This window comes from Hemicordylus capensis, chromosome 1, assembly GCF_027244095.1.
Source record: "Hemicordylus capensis ecotype Gifberg chromosome 1, rHemCap1.1.pri, whole genome shotgun sequence".
Lineage (NCBI taxonomy): Eukaryota > Metazoa > Chordata > Lepidosauria > Squamata > Cordylidae > Hemicordylus > Hemicordylus capensis.
This window is the reverse complement of record NC_069657.1, coordinates 197084826-197105800: the sequence shown is the minus strand read 5'-3', so window position 1 is coordinate 197105800 and position 20975 is coordinate 197084826. Positions and strand designations below refer to the sequence as shown.

At 41.1% G+C, this 20975-nt stretch overlaps 2 protein-coding genes across 13 annotated transcripts in view; one reads left to right on the top strand and one right to left on the bottom strand.

The window, feature by feature from the left end:
- Positions 1-20975, bottom strand: part of METAP1D (methionyl aminopeptidase type 1D, mitochondrial) — a 127907-nt gene that overhangs the window by 26280 nt on the left and 80652 nt on the right. For 3 of the 11 annotated variants that reach the window (XM_053266190.1, XM_053266215.1, XM_053266208.1), the window contains 4 exons: positions 17392-17541; positions 14550-14618; positions 8128-8276; positions 7270-7312 (listed from right to left, as the gene is read on the bottom strand). In XM_053266190.1, coding sequence (XP_053122165.1) covers positions 7270-7312; positions 8128-8276; positions 14550-14618; positions 17392-17541 — 411 coding nt within the window. The other 8 variants (XM_053266233.1, XM_053266199.1, XM_053266253.1 and 5 more) reach the window with 6 other exon arrangements.
- LOC128332077 (uncharacterized) overlaps positions 1-20975 on the top strand; it is a 92110-nt gene that overhangs the window by 45033 nt on the left and 26102 nt on the right. The gene's annotated exons all lie outside the window — the stretch shown is intronic.

The following is a 20975-nucleotide window of genomic DNA, read 5'->3' as shown; positions in this document are numbered from 1 at the left end:
CAATCCAATGTAGGCACATTAGACTCTCTGCAAAATCTATGTGGTTTAAGAGTCTGAACCTATGCATGTTTATTTAGAAGTAAGTCCCACTACATTCAGTGCTTACACATCCCGCAGCATAACATGGGTGGTGCCTGACCCACCCGCAGTGCTCTTAAACCCACAGCAATGCTGCTGTGCAAGAGGGCGGTGCCAGGACTGCTGCCTCTTGAACCATCACACTCAAATCTCAAATCTTTATTGTTACGGTCATTCAACCAGCAAAACACAAAGTACAAAAGCTTTACACGAAAGCCATCTTTACTACAATCACACAGCATGTGCAGCTTCCAAGAATTCTCAGTGGAAGTCATAAGCGCTGTGAGATTGCAGCAGTCTCCTGGTGCTGCCCTCTTGCGCAGGCAGCATCACCATTGTGTGTTCTAGAGTCCCTCAGTGGAGCGGGTGTGTCTGGAACCATCGGTGTTATACTGTGGGACATGTAAGCCAATGGTATCTTTATTTATTTATTTTTTAATTTCTCTATGTAAACAGCTTTGGGAGCTTTTGTTGAAAAGTGGTATATAACTGTTCATCGTAGTTGTAGTAAGAGCGGGTAAGATTACAGGCGTGTGGCCCAGTCCTAGTCCTAGTTACTCAGAAGTAAACACGATATGCAAAAAGATCTACTTCCAGGCAAATGTGTATAAGATTTCAGCCTTCAGCTCTTCACTGTGCACTGCAATCCAAGTACTCATACTAGGAAGGAAGTCCTGTTGAACTCAGTGATACTCTTCTCCAAGTAAATGCACACAAGATTGCACTGGAAGTCTTATGACATAAGTTTAATGGTACTTATATGCCTAACTTTCTCTGGATTGTACACAGACACAAACCACCATGCCCAAACACATACTCCATCAAAGCAAATGGACGTGTCACAGAAGCAGTGTTTGGTTAACTGCTTCTAATATTTGTAAGGAATAGGAAACAAAAGAATCTGGTTCTGGTTCTTCTTTATACATCGAACTGAATTGTCTCCAATTTCTAATTATTCTTTTCTCACTCAATACAATCTTCATACAATTTTCTTTCAAGCATTAGGGCAATTTCAATATTTTTCTGTTTACTATATCTGTCCACCTTTCAAACACAAAAGTACACAATCCTCCAACCCACTACTATGCTGAAGAAGTAAGTATAGTTAGCATAGTCAATCTTATCAGTCTTTATAATTTCAACTGCTGTTCCTGGACTTATGAAGCAGGCAACTAATACATATTTCTTACATGGGTAATACCTTATCACAGCTGCAGTTCATGCTATTCAGCTTTTCAATATGTACATTTAAAGGTACATAACAGTTACAGCAAATAAAATATTGTTATTTTATAAGTGTCAGTGCTAAAATTATGTTTACTAAGATGTGGGATAACAACATCTGATATTCGTTGGTTAACAGCTGTAGTGTTTCGGTGACCAGTGAAGTACAAAAAATGGGTTTCTACCATTCTTTAAACAGCATGTGAAGATTTTGCAACTGAAGCAAATAAAACACTTTCCTGCGTTATCTCTAATTTATCACAAATTAACAAAATATGTTTAGTTTGTTATTCCAAGACAATTTTCACTCAAAGAAAAACATTGACATTTGATAGACAGAAGATTATTATTTAATCATTTTATAGATCTTATACACAACCATAAACAAATTATTGTAGAATGTAATTGTCCTTCTTTGGTCCATAATAATTGTTTCTTCCTATGAAATGGCCCAGTTATGCCTATTAGAAAGGTCAATTATAAATACTGCCAAGCAAGTCTTTCTGCAGTATATTGCATATGCATTATTATAGACCAACAATACTTACTAGGGTGTTAAACGTCACACCAAAAGGAGGACAATCAATAACTGCAGGAAATAGATATTCCTGGGTGCTTTATTGGTTATTTTAATTTTATTGAAGCAGCAGGCATTTTATGACTTCAAGGAATTGTTTATATTTAAATATTATCTGAAAAGCAGGGATGGCAATACTGGGATTAGTCTGCATGGATACAACACTAAATGTGAATCTAGAACAAATATTTATTTGGGGGATAAACAGAACATTGATAAGATTACACCTACGATTTACTTATAAAATCATCCATATCCTTAGTCATAATTGCTTACAATATGAGGTATAAATGGGATTGACTTCCAAAGAAGTCTGTTGAGGATTACAGCCTTTGAAATTTATAGCCCATTCTTATGAGCCAATATTCCACAGTTAGAATGCACAGAATCAGAATATCTGGACACATGAAGCAGCCTTCAACTGAGTCAAGTCCAGTGCTGCGACCAGCTGTTTCTATGCCCAGAGCAGATATGCCTTGGTCAAGTGTGGCCAGACAGCAAAGCAACGTAGGCCTACTTAATAGCAGGAGAGGAAGGTGGTGGTGGGGCTTCCTTGGCTCTTCTCAAAGGAGGTGCCCAGGGGCCTCAACCAAGTATGGCCAAAGAGTTGAGCACTACACTGCCACTGGGGAGGAAGAGGGAGGAGAAGGCATGCACTATAAGGCTCCATGTAGGGTTGCCAGGAGCAGATGGTGAAAAGAGTCAATATCATCACCAAAAAAGTTGAAATGGAGGACACTTTTCACCAAAATAAAGTCTCCAAAAAGTCTCCACTTTGCATAAAATTTGTGTATGTGCATTGGCATTATATAAGCATAATTTGATAAAAATGGGATAATATGAGAATAAATACAGCTCACCACTGTGAAGCTGATGACCAGGTGCTCAGTCTGCGGTCTAGGTGCAGGGTTCTTGAGGCCCCCGCTTCTTAACTATAAATTCCTCTCCTGGTTAGCTTTGCCACGCACACAATCCTCTGTTCTCCTCCCCCACAGGTCACTCAGCCTGCTCTCTCCAACCAGGCCAGCCACTTCAGCTCTTGGCTGGAGGCAGGGCAGCCAGCTAGCTGCAGAGCCACCCTTTTTGCATGCTGGTGCAGTGGTGCGTGCATGCTCTCCCACTCGCTTGCTCTTCTCTACAACTATAGACATTTATATACTGCTTTTCAGCAGAAGGGTTCACAGTGGTTTTCAACGAAAAATAAATAATAAGATGCTCCCCTGTCTCCAAAGAGCTCACAATCTAAAAAGAAAAGCAAGGTAACACCAGCCTCAGGCACTGAAGGAATGCTGTGCTGGGGATGGATAGGACCAGTTGCTGTCCCCATGATAAACAGAAGAGATTCACCACTTTAAAAGGTGCCCTATTACTCAATTAGCAGGAGTAATTGCTAACTGAGTAAAGTTAGTTAACTGCTATCCTCACTGCTGCGAAACAGCATCCTCAAAGCCTGAGCTCCCTTGAAATGGCATCCTCAGAATGTGAGTGCCATGGAAAATTGGCCACTGTTGTACTCCTCGACATCTGCAGGTTAGCAACAGCAACTAGCTAGACATGGTCAGAAAGAACAGAGGAGGAGCGCCAGTTTCCACCCTCTAGGCAGGGAAGCGGAGCCCAGGAGTGGTCACTTGATCTCAGACTCAGAGGTATTTTAGTCTATCGGTGACTGCTGTCAGGTCAGCTTGCTCCCTTGGAGCTCTCAGAGAGTTCCTGGGACCAGACTTGCCTGGTGGGCAACCAGTGTCTGCACCGACTGGTAGCAGCTCTTTTAGAGAGGATTGCAGATTTGGCCCCTGCCTTTTTTAACCCCTTTCTGAAGACCCCAAGTTCAGACGTGGGTAAGGACAGCAGCAGGGTGGGAGTAAGAGCATCCTTCAGCAAAATCACTGATGGCTCTGGAATGCAGAGTTCTTGAGGCCTTGTGTTTTATTAAATTAAATTAAATTAAATTAAATTAAATTAAATTAAATTAATACACTGCCTGACTCCAGAGGCTCCAGGCGGTTCGCAAAAACAATGTTTCCATGACAACTGTAGGTGCTAGAGCAACTATATACTTGATTTCAACTAAAGAAAAGTATTTGGCAGCTGAAAACTGTGGGTTCTATCTTGATTTGTGCAAGTGGAAGAAAGGTGGCTTCCCCACCACTCCTCCCCACACAGCAGCCCCCTGCATCCTGCAAAAAGCCTCTCATGAGGGTTAGGGGACCCTGAAGAAGAGGGGTTCTGTGGAGCATAGTGGGCTGCAGAAGAGGGGGAAATGATTGAAAACTGGACAGAGGCATCTTCCATGAGTGGAACTCCCCTCACAGAAGATGCTTAGGTGAAATTTCAACTAACTACCTCCCTCTGCAGCTCCAGACACCACATGCCATCCTGTTGCTGACAGTCCCCCAACTATCAGGAAAGGATTTTGGTAGTTACAGAGGGCTGCTCTGGGGTGGAGGGAGCAGGGAAGTTGCCCCACATGAGCTCCCTTGCACAAACCTCTTTCTGCTCACACAAGTCAGGATACAACCCAGGAACTGCTGTGCTGGCATGAAGATGAGCCAACAGTCCCTTTACCAGGTCCAGGGAACTACTTTAGTTGCTAAGGTAACCAAATCCTTTGCATCATTACAGCTACAGGAAAAGTATAAGAATGATACATTCAGGTTCTAAGGGGTAAATAATCAGAGCCCAGGATTCCGAGAGCTATGCAACTAGTTCCATGTGTCCAAGAAAACTTTGGACTTGTGCTTCTCAAACAGTAGCTCCCCCATATGTCATATCATGGTCTGTGTGAGGAAAAGCCTCTCCCCTAGAGACAGTTACATCCAGTGCTGCTTGACAGCACATTTTTGGTGGCAGGGGAGGGGGGGGAATCCTATGTTTCTTCATCATGCCACTGGAAGCAGATTGCCACTGAAGGGGAGATACCAAAGCGGGTTGTGAGGAACATCACTTTGAGGGTGACGTAAAGACAAGATATTTACTTTACTTTTTTTTTTTTTTGGTAAACAAAGTTGGAGATGATTTTATCAAAAGAGGGGGATAAGCCTTTAACATGAACAAATAAATAAAGCAAAAATGTTTTTGAAACTGAGGGGACTTTCAAAAGGTACTCCAAGATAGGGCTCCACTGTTTAAAAAAAAAAAAAAAGGTAAACAATCTCACTGGCCATGCCTAAGCCCTTGGGCACATGGAAAGTATCTCTGTGGATTTTAGGCACACCATTTGACACTTCAGACTTCCCCACTTTGAACAGCACTATGCCATATCATAGTCTGCTTCTGAAATTCCCCTCAGTTTCCAAACAGGTTTGGAGCTGGTGTTCAAAACAGCATATGGAGCTGGTGTTTAAGAAGTTTAACTCCATAGTTTTATTGGTCATGCCAAACTAGTCACATGTTTTTTTTAGATCGCATCAGTATTAAGTTAACATTGTTCCATCAAAGAACTGGGGAGATTTAGCTACTCTTAGGGGCAAATCACATATTACCAAAAAAGTATATAGTGATACCCTGATTTTTGTCCAGAAAAGCATCTTAGGGAGGCTGTATTTTGAGTGGAGAAGCAGAGCAAAAAGGAAGGAGATGCTTAATCCTTTCCCACCCAATGTTTTCCCACTCCTATCTACCCATCCCTGCCAAACTGCTTTCCTCTCATGGTATGCTGGATCTACATTTATCCATCATGGCATCACTTTGCCTGTTTGCTTTTATCATGTTGTTTGTCCATGACCAATCCAATGGAATCATACCAAGAAGCAACTCTTGAGGATTAGGTGTAAACATTTACTCTGAATATTATAATACGATTGTGGTCAAGTGGAGATATTAACATTGTTCATTTAGAGTTGTGCAGAATGCAATGTGACATATTTTATTTTAAAAAACAAAACAAAACCTACATATACAAACACAAATCAATACTTATTACAGTATAAAAGGTCAAAATATTCAAACAATTAAAGCATTATTAAAGATGCTTGAATTCAGAGGTTAAAGCTATGATATGGTGGTTGCATTACTTGGCACTGTTAAATTAGATAAATGGGAAAACAAAAGCCCAAAGCATTATCACTACTTCATCAAGTGGTTAAGAAAGATTTACTTTAATTGATTTAATATGCTTCATTTCATATTTAATCATTATTGTAATATCAGCGTTAATTGACTGGTGGTCACTCCACCCTTAAGGCAAAAATAGCATAATGCAAGAATGTCATCCAATAATATGGTAGAACACAGATATGGTTGAAAACCTTGGCACCATAGGATGAAACAAAGGTGAAGTATTTGTTACTGTTAAGGAAGTTCTTTTCATTCAAAGCTGTATAATTCAATTTATAGAAAGATTCTGGCATCAAAATTCCTAAGATACATAATAATTATAAAAAGAATTTGGAACTTCAGGACATGTATACATAACAAGAAAGGAATAGTTTAAAATAATCATCTTTCTATATTAATTTTTAACAAAAAGCTAATTACAAAAAATTGACAAAATGTGAATTATTCCTCTTTTGATAACTGAAATAACCCTATTTATGCCTTCAGTGAGATATGTATACCTAGCTCCTTTGCAGTTCATTCTATAATTAAGATTTATATTGAACAAATGGTCTCTTGGTGTTTATATCAATGGTTATATCGCATATGTATAATGTGAGCCACAACCCAGTTAAGCCCAAATACTAGATTTTAAGCTGATTTAGTCCCATGGGAAATCCAAGTACTTTGGATTAACTGAGCTGTGGATCAAGTTGTGCATTTGTGAATAAAGGGTTCAGGGCTCTTATGCCACAAATGGAACACAATACTACCTTCGGGGATTTTAATAAATGTAGGGAACACTGCTAGCAAAAGAGTTGCTGTCCAAATAGACTGACATACACAGGCCAATGTAGCCTCTAATGACAGAGTAAGATAATGACAGGCCCCACTCAAAATCAGCAGGAAGAGGAAGATCAATCTTGGCAGAGTGAAGGAAAAATGCTGGCTTTCTTCATGTTAGCTCATCTCATACATATCTGTCTTCAGCTGCTGCCCAGTACTGTGGTGCTCTGCATTAACTACACAGTGGATCAATAACAATTACACCTTCTCAAAAACATGACACATAGCAGGATTGGGTTGACATTTCACTTAGGCCAACATTGATCTCAGTGCATCTGATTCCAGCCCTAAATTCAAGTCAAGCCTGGGTCTACTTGGAATAAACACAGAGTGGAAAAAACAAAAGAGGAAACCAGCTGCTGGTGCCTTGGCTTAGAAGTAAAAACGGAACATTCATCTCTGCACACCACATTTGCAATCTACGATTCTTCCTGTTGCTACTAGCCATTCTAAAAGTTGATCAAAGACTATTATTTATTTTTCTTTTAAAAAATATACAAATTACTCACCGTGACATCAATGTTGATAATATCGCCATCCTGGAGAGGGCGGCTTAAATTTAATCAGAGGGGGGGAAAACAGCGCATAAGACAGGCAGTTCTCAACAGAAAAATATAAGAACACACACCTAATGGCAGATATAGCTAAACAATTCTAGGTAGCAAATATAATTGTTTGGGTAGAACAGGGAGGAGGCAAATTGAATAACCATTTTTAATCTTCAAGCTCTCACGTTCAAATAAGCCCCAAATAAATCATTTAAATGAGAAAAATCAACCCATAATACAAACCCAAAACATTAAAATTATAGCCATGAGTGGCACAATTAATACTGACAACTGACACTATTTAATTTGTCTCAGTTATTAGCAATATTCACTAATAATTAGCAATATATTAGTGTATTATTATTTTTATTTTTTTTTTAAACCTATCGTCAGTGAAAAATTAGTATCATTTTTCTTTTGAGTGACTTTCTCTTTTGGATGACAACACCTGGCTGAGGCACCATAGGCTGCTAGGAAAAGATATGGCAAAGCACTAATCATTGCTTTTATTATGACACACCTTCATTTTGTGCCAACTTCATTTTCTTACAGCATAAAAATCAGCTTTATTCAACTTTTGGTAGCTTTCAATAAAACTACAATGTGCACAATCCACCCAGCACAGCTACTGTGCAGTCTCTATTCATTTTTAGTAAGACTCACAGGGGAATGAGCACCCAATCCCATTGAAATAAACAGAGGTATGCAGACTTTGCATTAGGTGAATCTAATACATATAATTTTATTTAGATAAAATGGGGATGGGGGATATATATTGGTATAACATTTAATTCTGCAGGGGGGGGGGGAATGGCATACCTGTCAGGAATCCCATGACATAACACGTTGTTTACAGAGGTACAAACAGATTTTGGAAAATTTCCATAGCCCAGAGGTGACGGGTAGGCATTTTGTCTGATTATTTCATGGTGAACCATGCAATCTATTTCTTCTGTAGTCATGCCAATCTAAAGGATTAAAATTTAAAAATCGTTCTGAATTAAGCGCCTAGTGAATCCTGAACATTTCTACATCCTGAACATTTCTACAAGGAGTGTTACGAAAAATCTTATGAGTGTTATGAAAAATTCTATGGCCTTGAAAAATATTAGGTTGACTTGTAGGAGTTCAGTACAAGACAGCTGTTACTAGAAGAACCTGGAAATGTCTAGGGAAAAACCTTTAACACATAGCCCAGTGTTAATTTCAGGATATGGAAAGACCTTGGACAAGGCACCATCAATAGGCATCTTTAATTTAGAAGAGGAAGGGCACAGAAGTTGAGAATTCTCCTGTCACCTCTGACCTTCTTAGCTGCTTCCTGCAAAGTGGGAATGGCAGCACAGTTGGGATAGTGGCCTCTACACCAGTCTTGCAGTGGTGGCAAATACTGACCCATTTCTACTCTCTGGAGTCAGCCCTGACACACAGTCTAAATTTCTTTCTTACCTTTTAAGTATCCTACACCTGCTCAGTCCACTTTTATGCATCTGCTAGATTCCTGAGGGCAAGGACCTGCCTTTCTGTTTATGTTTAGGTGTAAAACACCATATACATGGATGATGCCATATAAATATTAATGAATGCAACTATGGCTCCTCTTGTAAAATGTTTTGCCACATTTGCATTCACCATTTTGCTTCTTAACAGCTTAGACAAAAGCATATCCTGTTACAAATTTCTCTCTACAATCAAAAACATATTCATCTGTATATACTAGTACTGCATTTAGAACTGCCATCCTATTTTAATATTTCAGTTCATGCCTGGAAATGGCTTGTGCAGCACTGCAATGGCCAACCTGTATTAGTATTTCCAGTCTGACACCCTGATTTCAGAATCTATTATTTCTAGAAACCTTCATTTTTCAAGCTCAGGTTTTCTATATGCTGTTTTGTACTGCAGTCGATTAGTTTTAGTAAGATTTTGCAAAAAGGTCTGGCCCATTTTTGAATATGAGTAAATTGGGGGGGGGGGAAATACACACTTTAAATATTATCATTACAACCCTTTCCCCCAGAACAAAACCAGCTGTGAAACGGCGAGGGCTGAAAATCGAAATTTGGTGAGAAAACCTATCTTATTGTCAAAAAGTGCCTTTGAGTGTTCCTGTGAAGATTGGTTGTGATTTGAATAAACTATAAACCTATGAATAATGTGACATTTTAGCCATATAGACCCATCATATAACCACATTTCAGTACCTTTCTTTAGCATATATCCAGGCACAGCTCCCAGCAAAATATTAAAGAATTAGGTCACACAAGGAATTCAAACGGTTGCTGGATTCCTCCTTTCATTTAGCATATACTGTACATTTTGATTAAAGTTTGGTGGAAACAAAGATTCCTGAGGTGCAGTTGAAGGTGTTGCAATAGGCTTAAGCAATTCCATGTGCCCACTGTTACTTTCCCTTCCCACTGTAAAAAATTCCACTAGTGCGGAAGATGGACAATGACCTGTGGCCTTTGGATACAGAGACAAGCTATAAATAAGTAAGACAGGCAGACTTTGTCTTCATTATGAACAGGGCTGCTGCTTAGCTCGTGATTCAAAAATGGCCTCTGCTTTTCACAGCAGTTTACACAGTCAGTTAGTTCATCAGGTACCGTTTCTATCAAAACTCTGTTGCAGATGCAGTATGGTTTAGTGAGCAGAGTTTTAATTTGGATTTTGAAAAAAACTCCATGCTCAGGCACGGAGTCACTGGACAATCTTAAAGACATCGGCTGACATCCTGACTTAATTGACTCGAGGAAGTCCCATTGAAATTAAAAGGATGTCTAACTTACCTTTTTAATTTCAATGGGACTTCCTTTAGTTAAAGTAGTCAGGATGTCAGCCATCATCACTCAGCCTCAAATTCCTTGCCCTTAAAAAAATATCGGTGATTCACCTTATAGACATTGGAGATAAATGACATTTAAAGCATGGAAATTTAAACTCGGGTCACAAACTCACTAGGCAAACTTGGCCATGCTACTATCTCAGTGCCTCTTCTGTTTGTAACATGGTACCATTAATATTGCCATATCTTACAGGATTATTCTTTGGATTAGTGAGATAATGTATGTGAACTTCTTTGAGCACTTATGAAAAGCCCCTAACTAAACACTATCATTATTAAATTATTGTAAAAACCAATAAAATTTTTAAAAAGCATTATTAAATTATAATAGTCATTTATTATGGCTTGTTGAGTTGTATATCCTGAGCTGTTCCCTAGTTTGTGGCTTTTAGCTGCTTTGATTTTTTCATTATTGTTGCTAGTGTGTTTTAATTTCGCTTTCCATGGATTCCAAGATGTAACCCATCTTTGGAGACCTTGTAAGGGCCGAAAAGTGGGATATAAATAAAAAAATAAATTAATGCAACATCTATTCACATTAATTCATCTAAGTAGCTCTCTGCATTCAGATTCCACCTGCTTTTTAAGAATTCCACCAGTGGATCTGAAGGCAGCAAGACGATCAAATCTTTGCAATAATGAGTGCCTTTGTAGGCAATTCACTCCCTTCAGATATTTATCTCTGTTCCTCCCTCCTTATCTGAAGACGTTTTTATTTTTCAGGTGCTTTTAGCAGCTGCCCTGTTGGTTCCACTTGGTATATTTTCCCCTCACCCACCCATTTTCCTTTTTAAAAAATGGCTTAGAATTGACCTTTTGATCATGGATTTACTGAATGCTTATGTAAAGCCAATTGGTGGGAGGAACATTATTATTCCAGTATAAGGAAAAGCTGTAAAATTCTTCAGAACTTTTGGGAGAAGGTGGGACAAGACAATAAATAAACACCTGATGAGAAAAGACATGCTTCCATCCCCTAACTAAACCATTTGACAGCTCTGGGAACAGTGCCCTATGCCTTTCTCTAGTGAACACTGAGAACTTTTCTGCAGGCACTTAGTCTGAAGAGGCAGGGCAGAAAGCAGAAGTGGTGGCCCTGGGGTGCAGTTTAGTTCTTCCTAAGTGCTTCACATACCCTCTCATTCTCATTGCCCACTCCCCTTCATCTCCAGCATTCTCTTTCTATCTCTCCTATTTGTCATGGCTCCATGACCCTTCTTTTTTCTCCCTCTTTTCTTCTTCTTGTAGGTCCCTCTGCCCACCCCCCACCCCTGTCTTCTAATTCTTGTTGGATGCCGTTCTTAATTCTATTCTTTCTTCTGTCTCATGCTCTTATCCAGTCTTATTTACATATATGTTTATCTCTTCACCCCACCACCCCTGTCATTCTGCAGTGATGGGGATGGGGTGAAGAGATAAACATACATGTAAAGAAACAAAGCTTTTCTATTTCACAACATTTTCATTTTACATTAGCTTTTCATTCTACTAATTCTGGAACCTCTATTTCTCCTTGTGACTCTGAGACTGTTGCTTTTCCCCTTTACTCCTCCTGCCCACCCCCCGTCATGGCAACAAGGTTAGTCTTCACTCTCTATTACTTCCTTTATTCCCCGCCACCTTCCATTTTACTTTTTTCAGTGCCACATGGTCTGTTACTTTTATCCCATCAATTTACATATTGTAATTATATTTCTCCTCCTGATCCTCCTCCCACTCTTCCTCTAATTTAAATTCTTGACTTGTTCTCTTTCCTCCCTTATCTAACAACTCTTAATCTTCATACAAATCTTTCTACCAATTCTTCCTTATGGTGCTTTCTTCTATCACTTCTCAAAACTATTTGATCTTTCTCTTTGATATCTTCCATTCACTTTAGCGCCAAGACTCTTGCTCATTCTCTTATTGGTTAATCTAATGTACTCCTTCCCCTTCTGGAGGGCAAGTCCCTTACTTCTATTTCGCTTCAGGAGAGTCAGACCATGGGTCCACCTAGCTCAGTATTGTCTACACTGAGAGGCAGTGGCTCTCTTAGGTTCCAGGCAGGGGTCTTTCTCAGCCCTACCTGGAGATGCCAGGGATTGAACCTCAGGCTTTCTGCATGCAAAGCAGATGCTCTGTCACAGAGCTATGGCTCCCTTTCCTTACTTTACTGCTTGCTTCCTTTGCTTCTTGTTGCCCTTTTCTGGCTTTAGTCGGGCATTTTCTCCTTTCATTCAATTTTGATCTCAGATTTTTGATGCAGCTTTTTTCTTTTCTGCACTTTTTTCTGTTTTGTATTGCTTTCCTCCTGTCACTCTAGACATGCTGTTCTCCTCAACCTTAGAATACATCTCGCCTTCCAATACCTTCTAACACTTGTGCCTCCAAGAGACATTTGCACAAGACATGCTCTCCTCCTTATCTGGTGCATCACAAATTAATATTCCCTAGTCTTTCACAGTTGGTCTTTCCTCTTCCAAAATATTTTAATATTTGTGTTTTCTCTGTTAATCTTCTCCTTCCTCTAATCTTAATTCTATTCTTCATTTGCCTTCTCTTCCTGCATCTCTCGTGTTTTTACGTTATAGTTTCACTATTTTTATTTATCACATAGATCCAATTGAGGTCTTAGTGTTCTCTGTTTCCTGTAATTATTTGCTTGTTTCCCTAGAGCAGCTTATAGATCTTCCTCCTTCTCCGTTCTCATAATTTTATCCTCTTTCTGAATACAAACTTTCTTTCATTTTCCTATTCTATCCTTTTAAGTCAGCTACTATGAGTTTCCTTGACTCTATTTTTGTTTGTTTGTGTTTATCATCATTTCTTTGCTAATTCTTCATATTTTCAGCATCTGTCTTCTTAAAATGTTTCCTTACCTTTCAAACTTGTGGTTTTCCTCTCCTGAAGATACTTTCTTAACTCCTCCTCCTTCCACAAACCATGTCATATTTCATTGCTTCCTTTGGTTTTAAAGATCTTGACCACAAGGTATATAATCAGTGCTTCAGTCTTTTTACTTTTTTTAATCCACTGAAAGCTGACTTTCATAGAATCACAGAATTTTAGAGTTGGAAAGGATCTTGGAGGTCTTCTAGTAGGGATGCGTACAAACCTGTTCAGAGGCCCTTTTACAGGCCTCCGAACAAGTTTGAAAGACCAGTGGTTCAGCTGGTTCGAAAGCGGGGGGGATACCTTTAAGGTCAGGGGAGGGTGCTCTTATCCCTCCTGTCATGTTTCCCCTGCTGGTACTGCACATTAAAAGGGTCCAGCGGGGCGGCAGCGTACCTCCCTGGAGGTGACCGGAAGTACCCGGCGCACGTGCAAACATTGCAGGTGTGCCCAACATGCGCACGCACACCGGTCACTTCTGGTCCGACAGGCAACAGGGAGCAGGGAGGTATGCTGCCACCCCGCCGGAAGTGTAGTGCCGGTGGGGAAAATATGGTGGGAGGGATAAAAGCACCCGCCCCCACCCTTAAAGGTGCCTTTGAGCCACCCCTGCCAGTTCTATGCACATCCTTATCTTCTAGTCCAATCCCCTGCTCAACGCAAGAATTTGCTACAGCAGAAGTTCTCAAACTGGGGTCCCCATTTGCTGTTGGACTACAACTCCAATCATTACCAGCCCCAGTAACCTTTGGGAGCCATGTCTTTTCACACTCTACCAAGGTCATGCTCAATGGCCCACCCTAATATTTTCTTCACTTGTTGAGGTTCCCCAAAGTTCTTTGCTATTCACTGGCCAACATTCTAACTAACATTGCATCTGTGCAGCAAAAGGATGGCCAGTCACAGCAGTGGTGTCCACGCTTCAGAAGCACGGGCGCTTGCATGCAGGGAGTAATTCTGGCTGATCTCCCTTTTCCCTGGAAGTGCTCTTTGCAACCCAGAAACATGTGAGGGTTGTTCAGTTTTTCTAAGGCTTTCTAAGATAGTTTCTTGTTTTTTCTCCTTATCCTCCTCTTTTCTCATAGTCTTCTTTCATCCTCAAACATACTTCATCTGCTCAGGCCACTGTGCGTGTGTGCGTGTGTCTGTGCGTGTAGAATTTTACAGGCTGCTTTTCCATAAGAAAGATACCCAAAGTAGTGCATTAACAGGTGCATACAATTCAGTTTTTGTTCTAATTTTTCTGCTCAGGTAAAGTCACTCGTTTTCATTGTGGAATATTAGCCAACTCTCTCCTTATTTTCTTTGTGCTGCACTACGTCCTCAATTCATTCTCTCCCTCTGTGTCCTGTCTGTACAATTGCAATATTCTTCTCATTGGGCTTCTTCATTAATACCTTTTGCCATTTGTTTCAGCGGCTTGGCTTATATTCAGTGCTTGTCAGTTCATCCATACAAATCCCCTCTTTTGTTCTCTGCGCTGACTCCCCTTTCATCTTCAGTAGATCGTTCTTTTGCTTACATTTAAATCTCTGCATGCTCTTTCCCTCTTCTTTCTCTGTATAGTCCCTCTCTTGCTGCACCCTTGAATCTGTGGAATACATTTGTGTAAAGAACTGATCTGCCAAGTCTGCTCAAACACAGTCAACTGGCTAGGAGGTGCTATTTTTGTTACTGATTTCAAGGGAGCTTTGCAAGTGAGTGATATCTGTTGAGGACCAGACCCTAGTAGCAACGGCATATTTACCCATATGGTCTTTTTTCTAGGAATACCACACAAAGACAAGCTGCAAGGCTCACCAGCTACCAGCCTACCATAAGCTCAACTTAAAATGTGATGTGCAGTTTGTGGGGGTTGGAGTAGTTGGTCTTTTTGCCCCTTGAGTAATGAATAAATAGGGCAACCTTACAACAGCAGCATTTTCAGTTTGTAACCTTGCAAGAGTATCTTGAGCTTATGAATAATCTGGTATCAATGTGACTAAATGCTATTGGAATGGCCTGAATCACTGTCATGTGAAGAGTACAGTTAAACTAAGGTACAAATGCCTGGAGGAACAATGCTTGAGTTAGTTTGATTATTCCCTGCCTAACTTATTAGAAGCTGTCTTCTTCTTAGTCAGACCATCTAGCTCAGTATTCTCTACTACAGTGACCCACAGCAGCTCTTCAGGGTTTCAGAAAGAGGTCTTTCCCCGTCTGACAGGAGTCTTTCAGTTCCTGGCATCTTCTAAGTGGAGATGAACCTGGGGAGTAGAGAAGCCAGGGACTGAACCTGGGACATTGTGCACGCAAAGCATATGCTCTACTACAAAGCTATATTTCCTTCTTTAAAGGTTAGTTCAGGAACTATTATGTTGATTGCTAAAAAGAAAATTTACATCTAGATGGATACACAACATTAAATTAAGTGGTGCTATAAAAATATGTATACATAAAATATATTAGTAAAGGTCTATCTATCTTTCTTTCTTTCTTTCTTTCTATTTATTTATTTTATTTCTATACTGCCCTTATTTTATTTCTATACTGCTTAGCCCGCTCTCCCCGCACAAGAGCAGACAGTCTGCTCTGGGCAGCCAAAGCGGCCACCCACACGACTACCAACTCCATTACGGGGCCGGCGGGTGCTGGGGGAGCGGGGGCCAATTGGCCCCTGGAAGCTCCAGCATGCCCTGCGCGAGCGTGCAGAGCATGCTAGAGAGACCCCCAGAGCTGGGAGGCGGCTTTTCGCCTCCCCTCCGGGGGTATCCTTGTGAGTTGCTGTGGCGCAGAGCCACACTGCAGCAACTCACAATTGCTTAAACCGGGCTAGTTAAGCAGGTGACCCACTTAAGAACCACTGGGCTTGTAGCCGAGCCCAGTGGTTCTCACCATTGTAGGAAATTGGGCTAGCAGGGGCTAGCCCAATTATCTACAGTCGTGTGAATAGCCTCAATATGTTCACAAGGACAAAATTAATGCTAAAGAAATATGTCATCTTGTGAGTTCCAAATGGGCTACAAAGAAGCCTGAATCTTCCATTAGTATCTTCAGTAGTGTGTAACATGTTTCCATTTGACCAACATTCACTGTTTGTGATGCTTTTAAAGCAGAGTTGCAAAATATGTTTTTCCTCTACCAAGATCATGAATATATTTATTTCTCTGTGTAAACCGCCCTGAGCCATTTTTAGAAGGATGGCATAGAAATCAAATCAAATAAATAAATAAATAAATAATATCCTTACCTTAATTTAAAAAAAACAGTAAAGCAACTCAAAGATATTCTGAAGAGACATTACAGAAAAACAAGTGGTCTAGATACTATGCAGTGGCATGCTTTATGTATGAATTTGAAGCTCATAATGGCCTATTTATGGGGAGGCAAAACAGTAAAATCACTAGGAAAGGAGTGAATGGCCCAGACATATTTACATAAATGCACAGCTGAATATCAGCACTTGTGAACAAAGGAATTTACTTTGTGACTAAACATCGCAAAACCTTACAATGCTTTAGGACAAACACATGCAACATGGTAGGATGGAATATACTGTATATGCAACTGTATTGCACACCAAACCCTGATTAAACACTATTAGATGTGTAGGATTATAAGTGCTTCATGTCACCTGAGGTCTGTGCTAAGCTACACACACAGCCAAAGAATCTGGAATCCAATAATTTCAGTTTTAACTTTATTTTGTGTTTATAAAGACATGTTTCTGGTCACCATGTTTCCAAATATCAAGAGAACAGGGTTTCCAGATTCTCCATCACCTGGTTTCCTGGCCCTATGCTATGTGAATCCTTGCACCCTGCCCCAAGCAAATGTTTTCATTCAGAACTATACGATTACTACAAATATTTATATACTGCTTTTCAACAAAGGTTTCCAAAGCAGTTTACACAGAGAAATAAATAAATATGGATCCCTGCCCCAAAGGGCTCACAACCTAAAAAAGGGAAACAAATAGACACCAGCAACAGTCACTGGAGGGATGCTGTGCTGGGGGTGGATAGGGCCCTTTAAAAGAGAATCCCCACTTTAAAAAGGTACCTCTTTGCTCAGTTAGCAGGGAACAAACTGACTCATACACAGGCAAATCCTCTTAATTTTAACAATTTATCCTGAAATCAGAATTTAGAATTCCTTAGTACATGTAGAGCTTGCACGTGGGTGGGTGGGGGAAACTGTAAGCATATGAAAGCCTGGTTGTGTTGAAGCACACATGTAAAACTAAAAATATCTCCTTTCATCATTCTGCAAACTTGAAAAAGGCCATTGGAATAAACTGAATCCCACCCCCCACTCCCCGATAAAAATGCAGAAGGATATAAAAGAACTGTCCAAACTCTTCCAGGCCTTCATGTGGCTGTTACCTTTAAACTCTTTCCAGCTAGGAGAAGAACGTGACGAGCCAGTTGACAAGCCTCACGAAGCCCTTGAATCTGATCTTCCTTCTTAATTTCTATGTAGTCTCCCCAGTCTGGTACAATGCCTGTCGTCACATAGTCTGGCTTCTTTATGTGCTTGGAGAAAAAGGATTGAAAATGAAGATCAGAAAACAGAGCATGACAAAGGGATCATTTTTTCAGATAGAGCCTCCTGCTTCATGGCAGCTTGCCCTTTCAGTCGTCTGAGTGACCTTCCTAAGCCATCAGGGCAAACCCTCAAGGCTGCCTCAGTGTTTCTCCCACTGCCCTTTTGAACTTAACATTGCCTGTTACTAGCAACTCTGATCGTCTGTTAACCTTACAGCAGTGAAATTCAAGATTCCAGAGCAGCTTTTTACTCCAAGGCTTAAAACTATCTGAAGGGTCCTCATCTACCCACAACACTTATTTTTGTTTTGCTTCCTCATTTTTTACAACTATATTTTGGACAAAAGTAAACTGGATAAATCGGCCAGTTTCTCTAAGGGTATATAGCTCAAGAGGAAGAAATACTGATGCTTTGCACAGGCCAAAGTCCCATGGAAATGCATGGGAATTCTGTGTAGGAGTGTAGGTGTAGGTGGTCCAAAACATTGTGCTTCCTGAGATGAAGGACAACATGATGCCTGTCCCCATCTACTGGTGGGTGCTCAGCATTCTCAGGCCATGCTACCAAGACAGCAGGGGTGATACACGAGCACTCTCAGTCTATGCCACCAAGCCAGGCAACATTCCTAGCTCAGGTTGGGGGCGGATGGGGGGGGGGAAGAAGAGGTGTGTCACAGCATGGTAAGGAGGGGAAAACGAACAGCATGATCCTGTGGGTAAGGAAGAGAAGGAAGGAAGGCAGCAGCTGAGTGGTGGGGTGGTCTCCATGGTGGTGGGGCCCAGCACTTGCCACTCCCTGCACCCCTACCTGCACCCATGCCTGAGGCAACTGCCTCATCTTGCCTCATGGAAACGCCACCCCTAGTTGAGCGCCAGGTCTCATGCTTTGATTTTTTATCATTGATCCTAGAGAGCACCTTAAACCTGATCTCAGCTTGATAGGGCCTGGCTGCAGTTCCTTTGTGTTGAGAAAAGGCACTATAGTATATGACCCCCAAAAATGGTTCTTTATTATCAATTCACTAGTGGAATGTTTGTCATTTTGACAGGTACAGGAAGGGGACCATAGTATTTTGGGCTCCCCAAAAGGGATGTAATATATTTCTGTGTACACAGAGACATTGCAATACACATAGAGAGGCTCCCTTTCAATGGAAGTCGAGCCACCCAATGTTGGGGCAGGGGAAAAATATGATCTCAGTCACATTTCCAAGTGCAACATATTGTGCCCTTTCCCCTCTCTTCTCTCTCAAACCAACCACATCCCTTTGGCTTCTTTGATGTGCATAGATCATGATGGAGTATGTGACAAGGATAACTCTGTAAACTGGCTATTTATATATGAAGATATTCTAGGACTGAGCTTGGTAATGGTTACAGATTCCAGGGTTAAATCCTGAGGAATCCTTGCTCAGATTTTTCCTTCTCCTACAGAGTATGGCTCTCAATTCTTTGCTCTTCACTCATTTGAAGCTATTTGCTCTGAAGGTATATTTATTTATGCTCCCTTCCTATGTGACATGATGCAGGCTGGATGTATGGATTTACCTGTGAATGTGGAGGGGCTTGGCTTTGGACAGGAAGCTAGACTAAATAACGTTTGGCTCCTTTGAACTCTGAGGTTCTAAATTACCAGGGCCAATTGCATACAGACTTGAATTTATCAGGGAGAAAGCATTTTCTGAGGTCGCATGTTTGTTTCAGAGCTGCTTCATATTCAATGGAACGATGAGATGACCCATGAGATGACTAGGGACTAAGCAAGCAAACACACAATGAGGCACTTCACATGACACATGTGAAGCGCCTGACAGGGTTCTGCGGGGTTAGCTCGCCAGTCTGTCATCACAGAGCTGGCAGGGGTTGCAGGGATCAGGCGCCGTGTGGCCCCTGGAAGTTCCAGGATGCCCCGCGCAAGTGCACGGGGCACCCTGGAGAGAACCCCGAACCCGGGGGTCTACTCGTGTGTCGCTGCATGCCACGGCGACACACAAGCAAAAAGAAAAGAAAAGAAAAAGATCAACGGGAGGGGGATTTAATGAGGCTAGCTGCCGGGAGCCACATGGCTCCCGTTGCAGCACATGAGCGCCCAAAAGCGGGCTGGGCTCCCTTAGCCCGCTTTTGGGCGATTGTGGGGATCCTCAATGCCTTTTGCAAGCAAATTGTATGGAGCATGCAGTTGCTAAATACATTAGCGTGTCAAGATGGCAATAGAATTATGATCTAGGACAGTTAACAAAAACCTGTGGTGGTCAATCCAGTCTGTGCACTATTCATAATCACACATTTTAATAAGTAGTTAGAATACACACAGCACATGATCACCTCTGTGAAGAGCTGGTCTTGGGGTAGCAAGCATGAATTGTCCCCTTTGTTAAATAGGGTCTGCCTTGGTTTGCATTTGAATGGGAGACTACATGTCTTATGTTTCTTTTTAGATTGTGAGCCCTTTGGGGACAGGGATCCATTTTGTTTATCTTATTTATTTGTTATTTCTCTGTGTGAACCGCCCTGAGCCATTTTTGGAAGGGCGGTATAGAAATTGAATTGAATTGAATTGAAATGAATTGAATAAATAAATAAATAAATAAATGTGAGCACTGTAAGATATTCCCCTTAGGGGATGGGGCCGCTCTGGGAAGAGCACCTGCATGCTTGCATGCAGAAGGGTCCAAGTTCCCTCCCTGGGATCTCGAAGATAGGGCTGAGAGAGACTCCTGCCTGCAACCTTGGAGAAGCCACTACCAGTCTGTGAAGACTATACTGAGCTATAGGGACCAATGGTCTGACTCAGTAGAAGGCAGCTTCTAAGTAGACAGCAGGTCAGTAGAAGGTAGCTTCCTATATTCCTATCCCCAGAGCTGCTTTTAATTCCAGAAGTAATTCTCTAACATGCAGTATCCTCAGAAACATTTTGGCAAAAGATGTATATTTAAAAAATATATATCCCATCCTTCCAATGCAATGCTGCTCGGGGTGGGTCACAGAAGTAATAAATCACAACAAAACAACATGGGAATAAGAGTAGACAGGCAGCAGAGTATGATAAAATTGGTAAAACCTAGCTAAAAATTGGAACCCAGCTAAAACTAAGTTTAAAAACCCACTGGGTACAAAAGGTAGATATAAACACCAAAAAGGCCCTTAAAAGAGAAGGGTTTTCAAGTACTTTTAAAAATCCTTAAGAGAGGGAGCACGGTGAAGCTTCTCCTCCAGGTAGGTATTCCAAAACTGAGAGGCCACAACTGAAAAAGCCCTGTCTCTAGTCCCCACCAGCCAAATCTTAGTCACATGTTCCACTTCTACTGAATTAACACACACTGTCCGGCATATAAGCAGTAGTCTCAGTTACAGGCTGTCGTATCTTATTCCACAGGCAAGAATAAATGAGGTTCAACAGGCAGCATGGTGAGGCGAGGCGA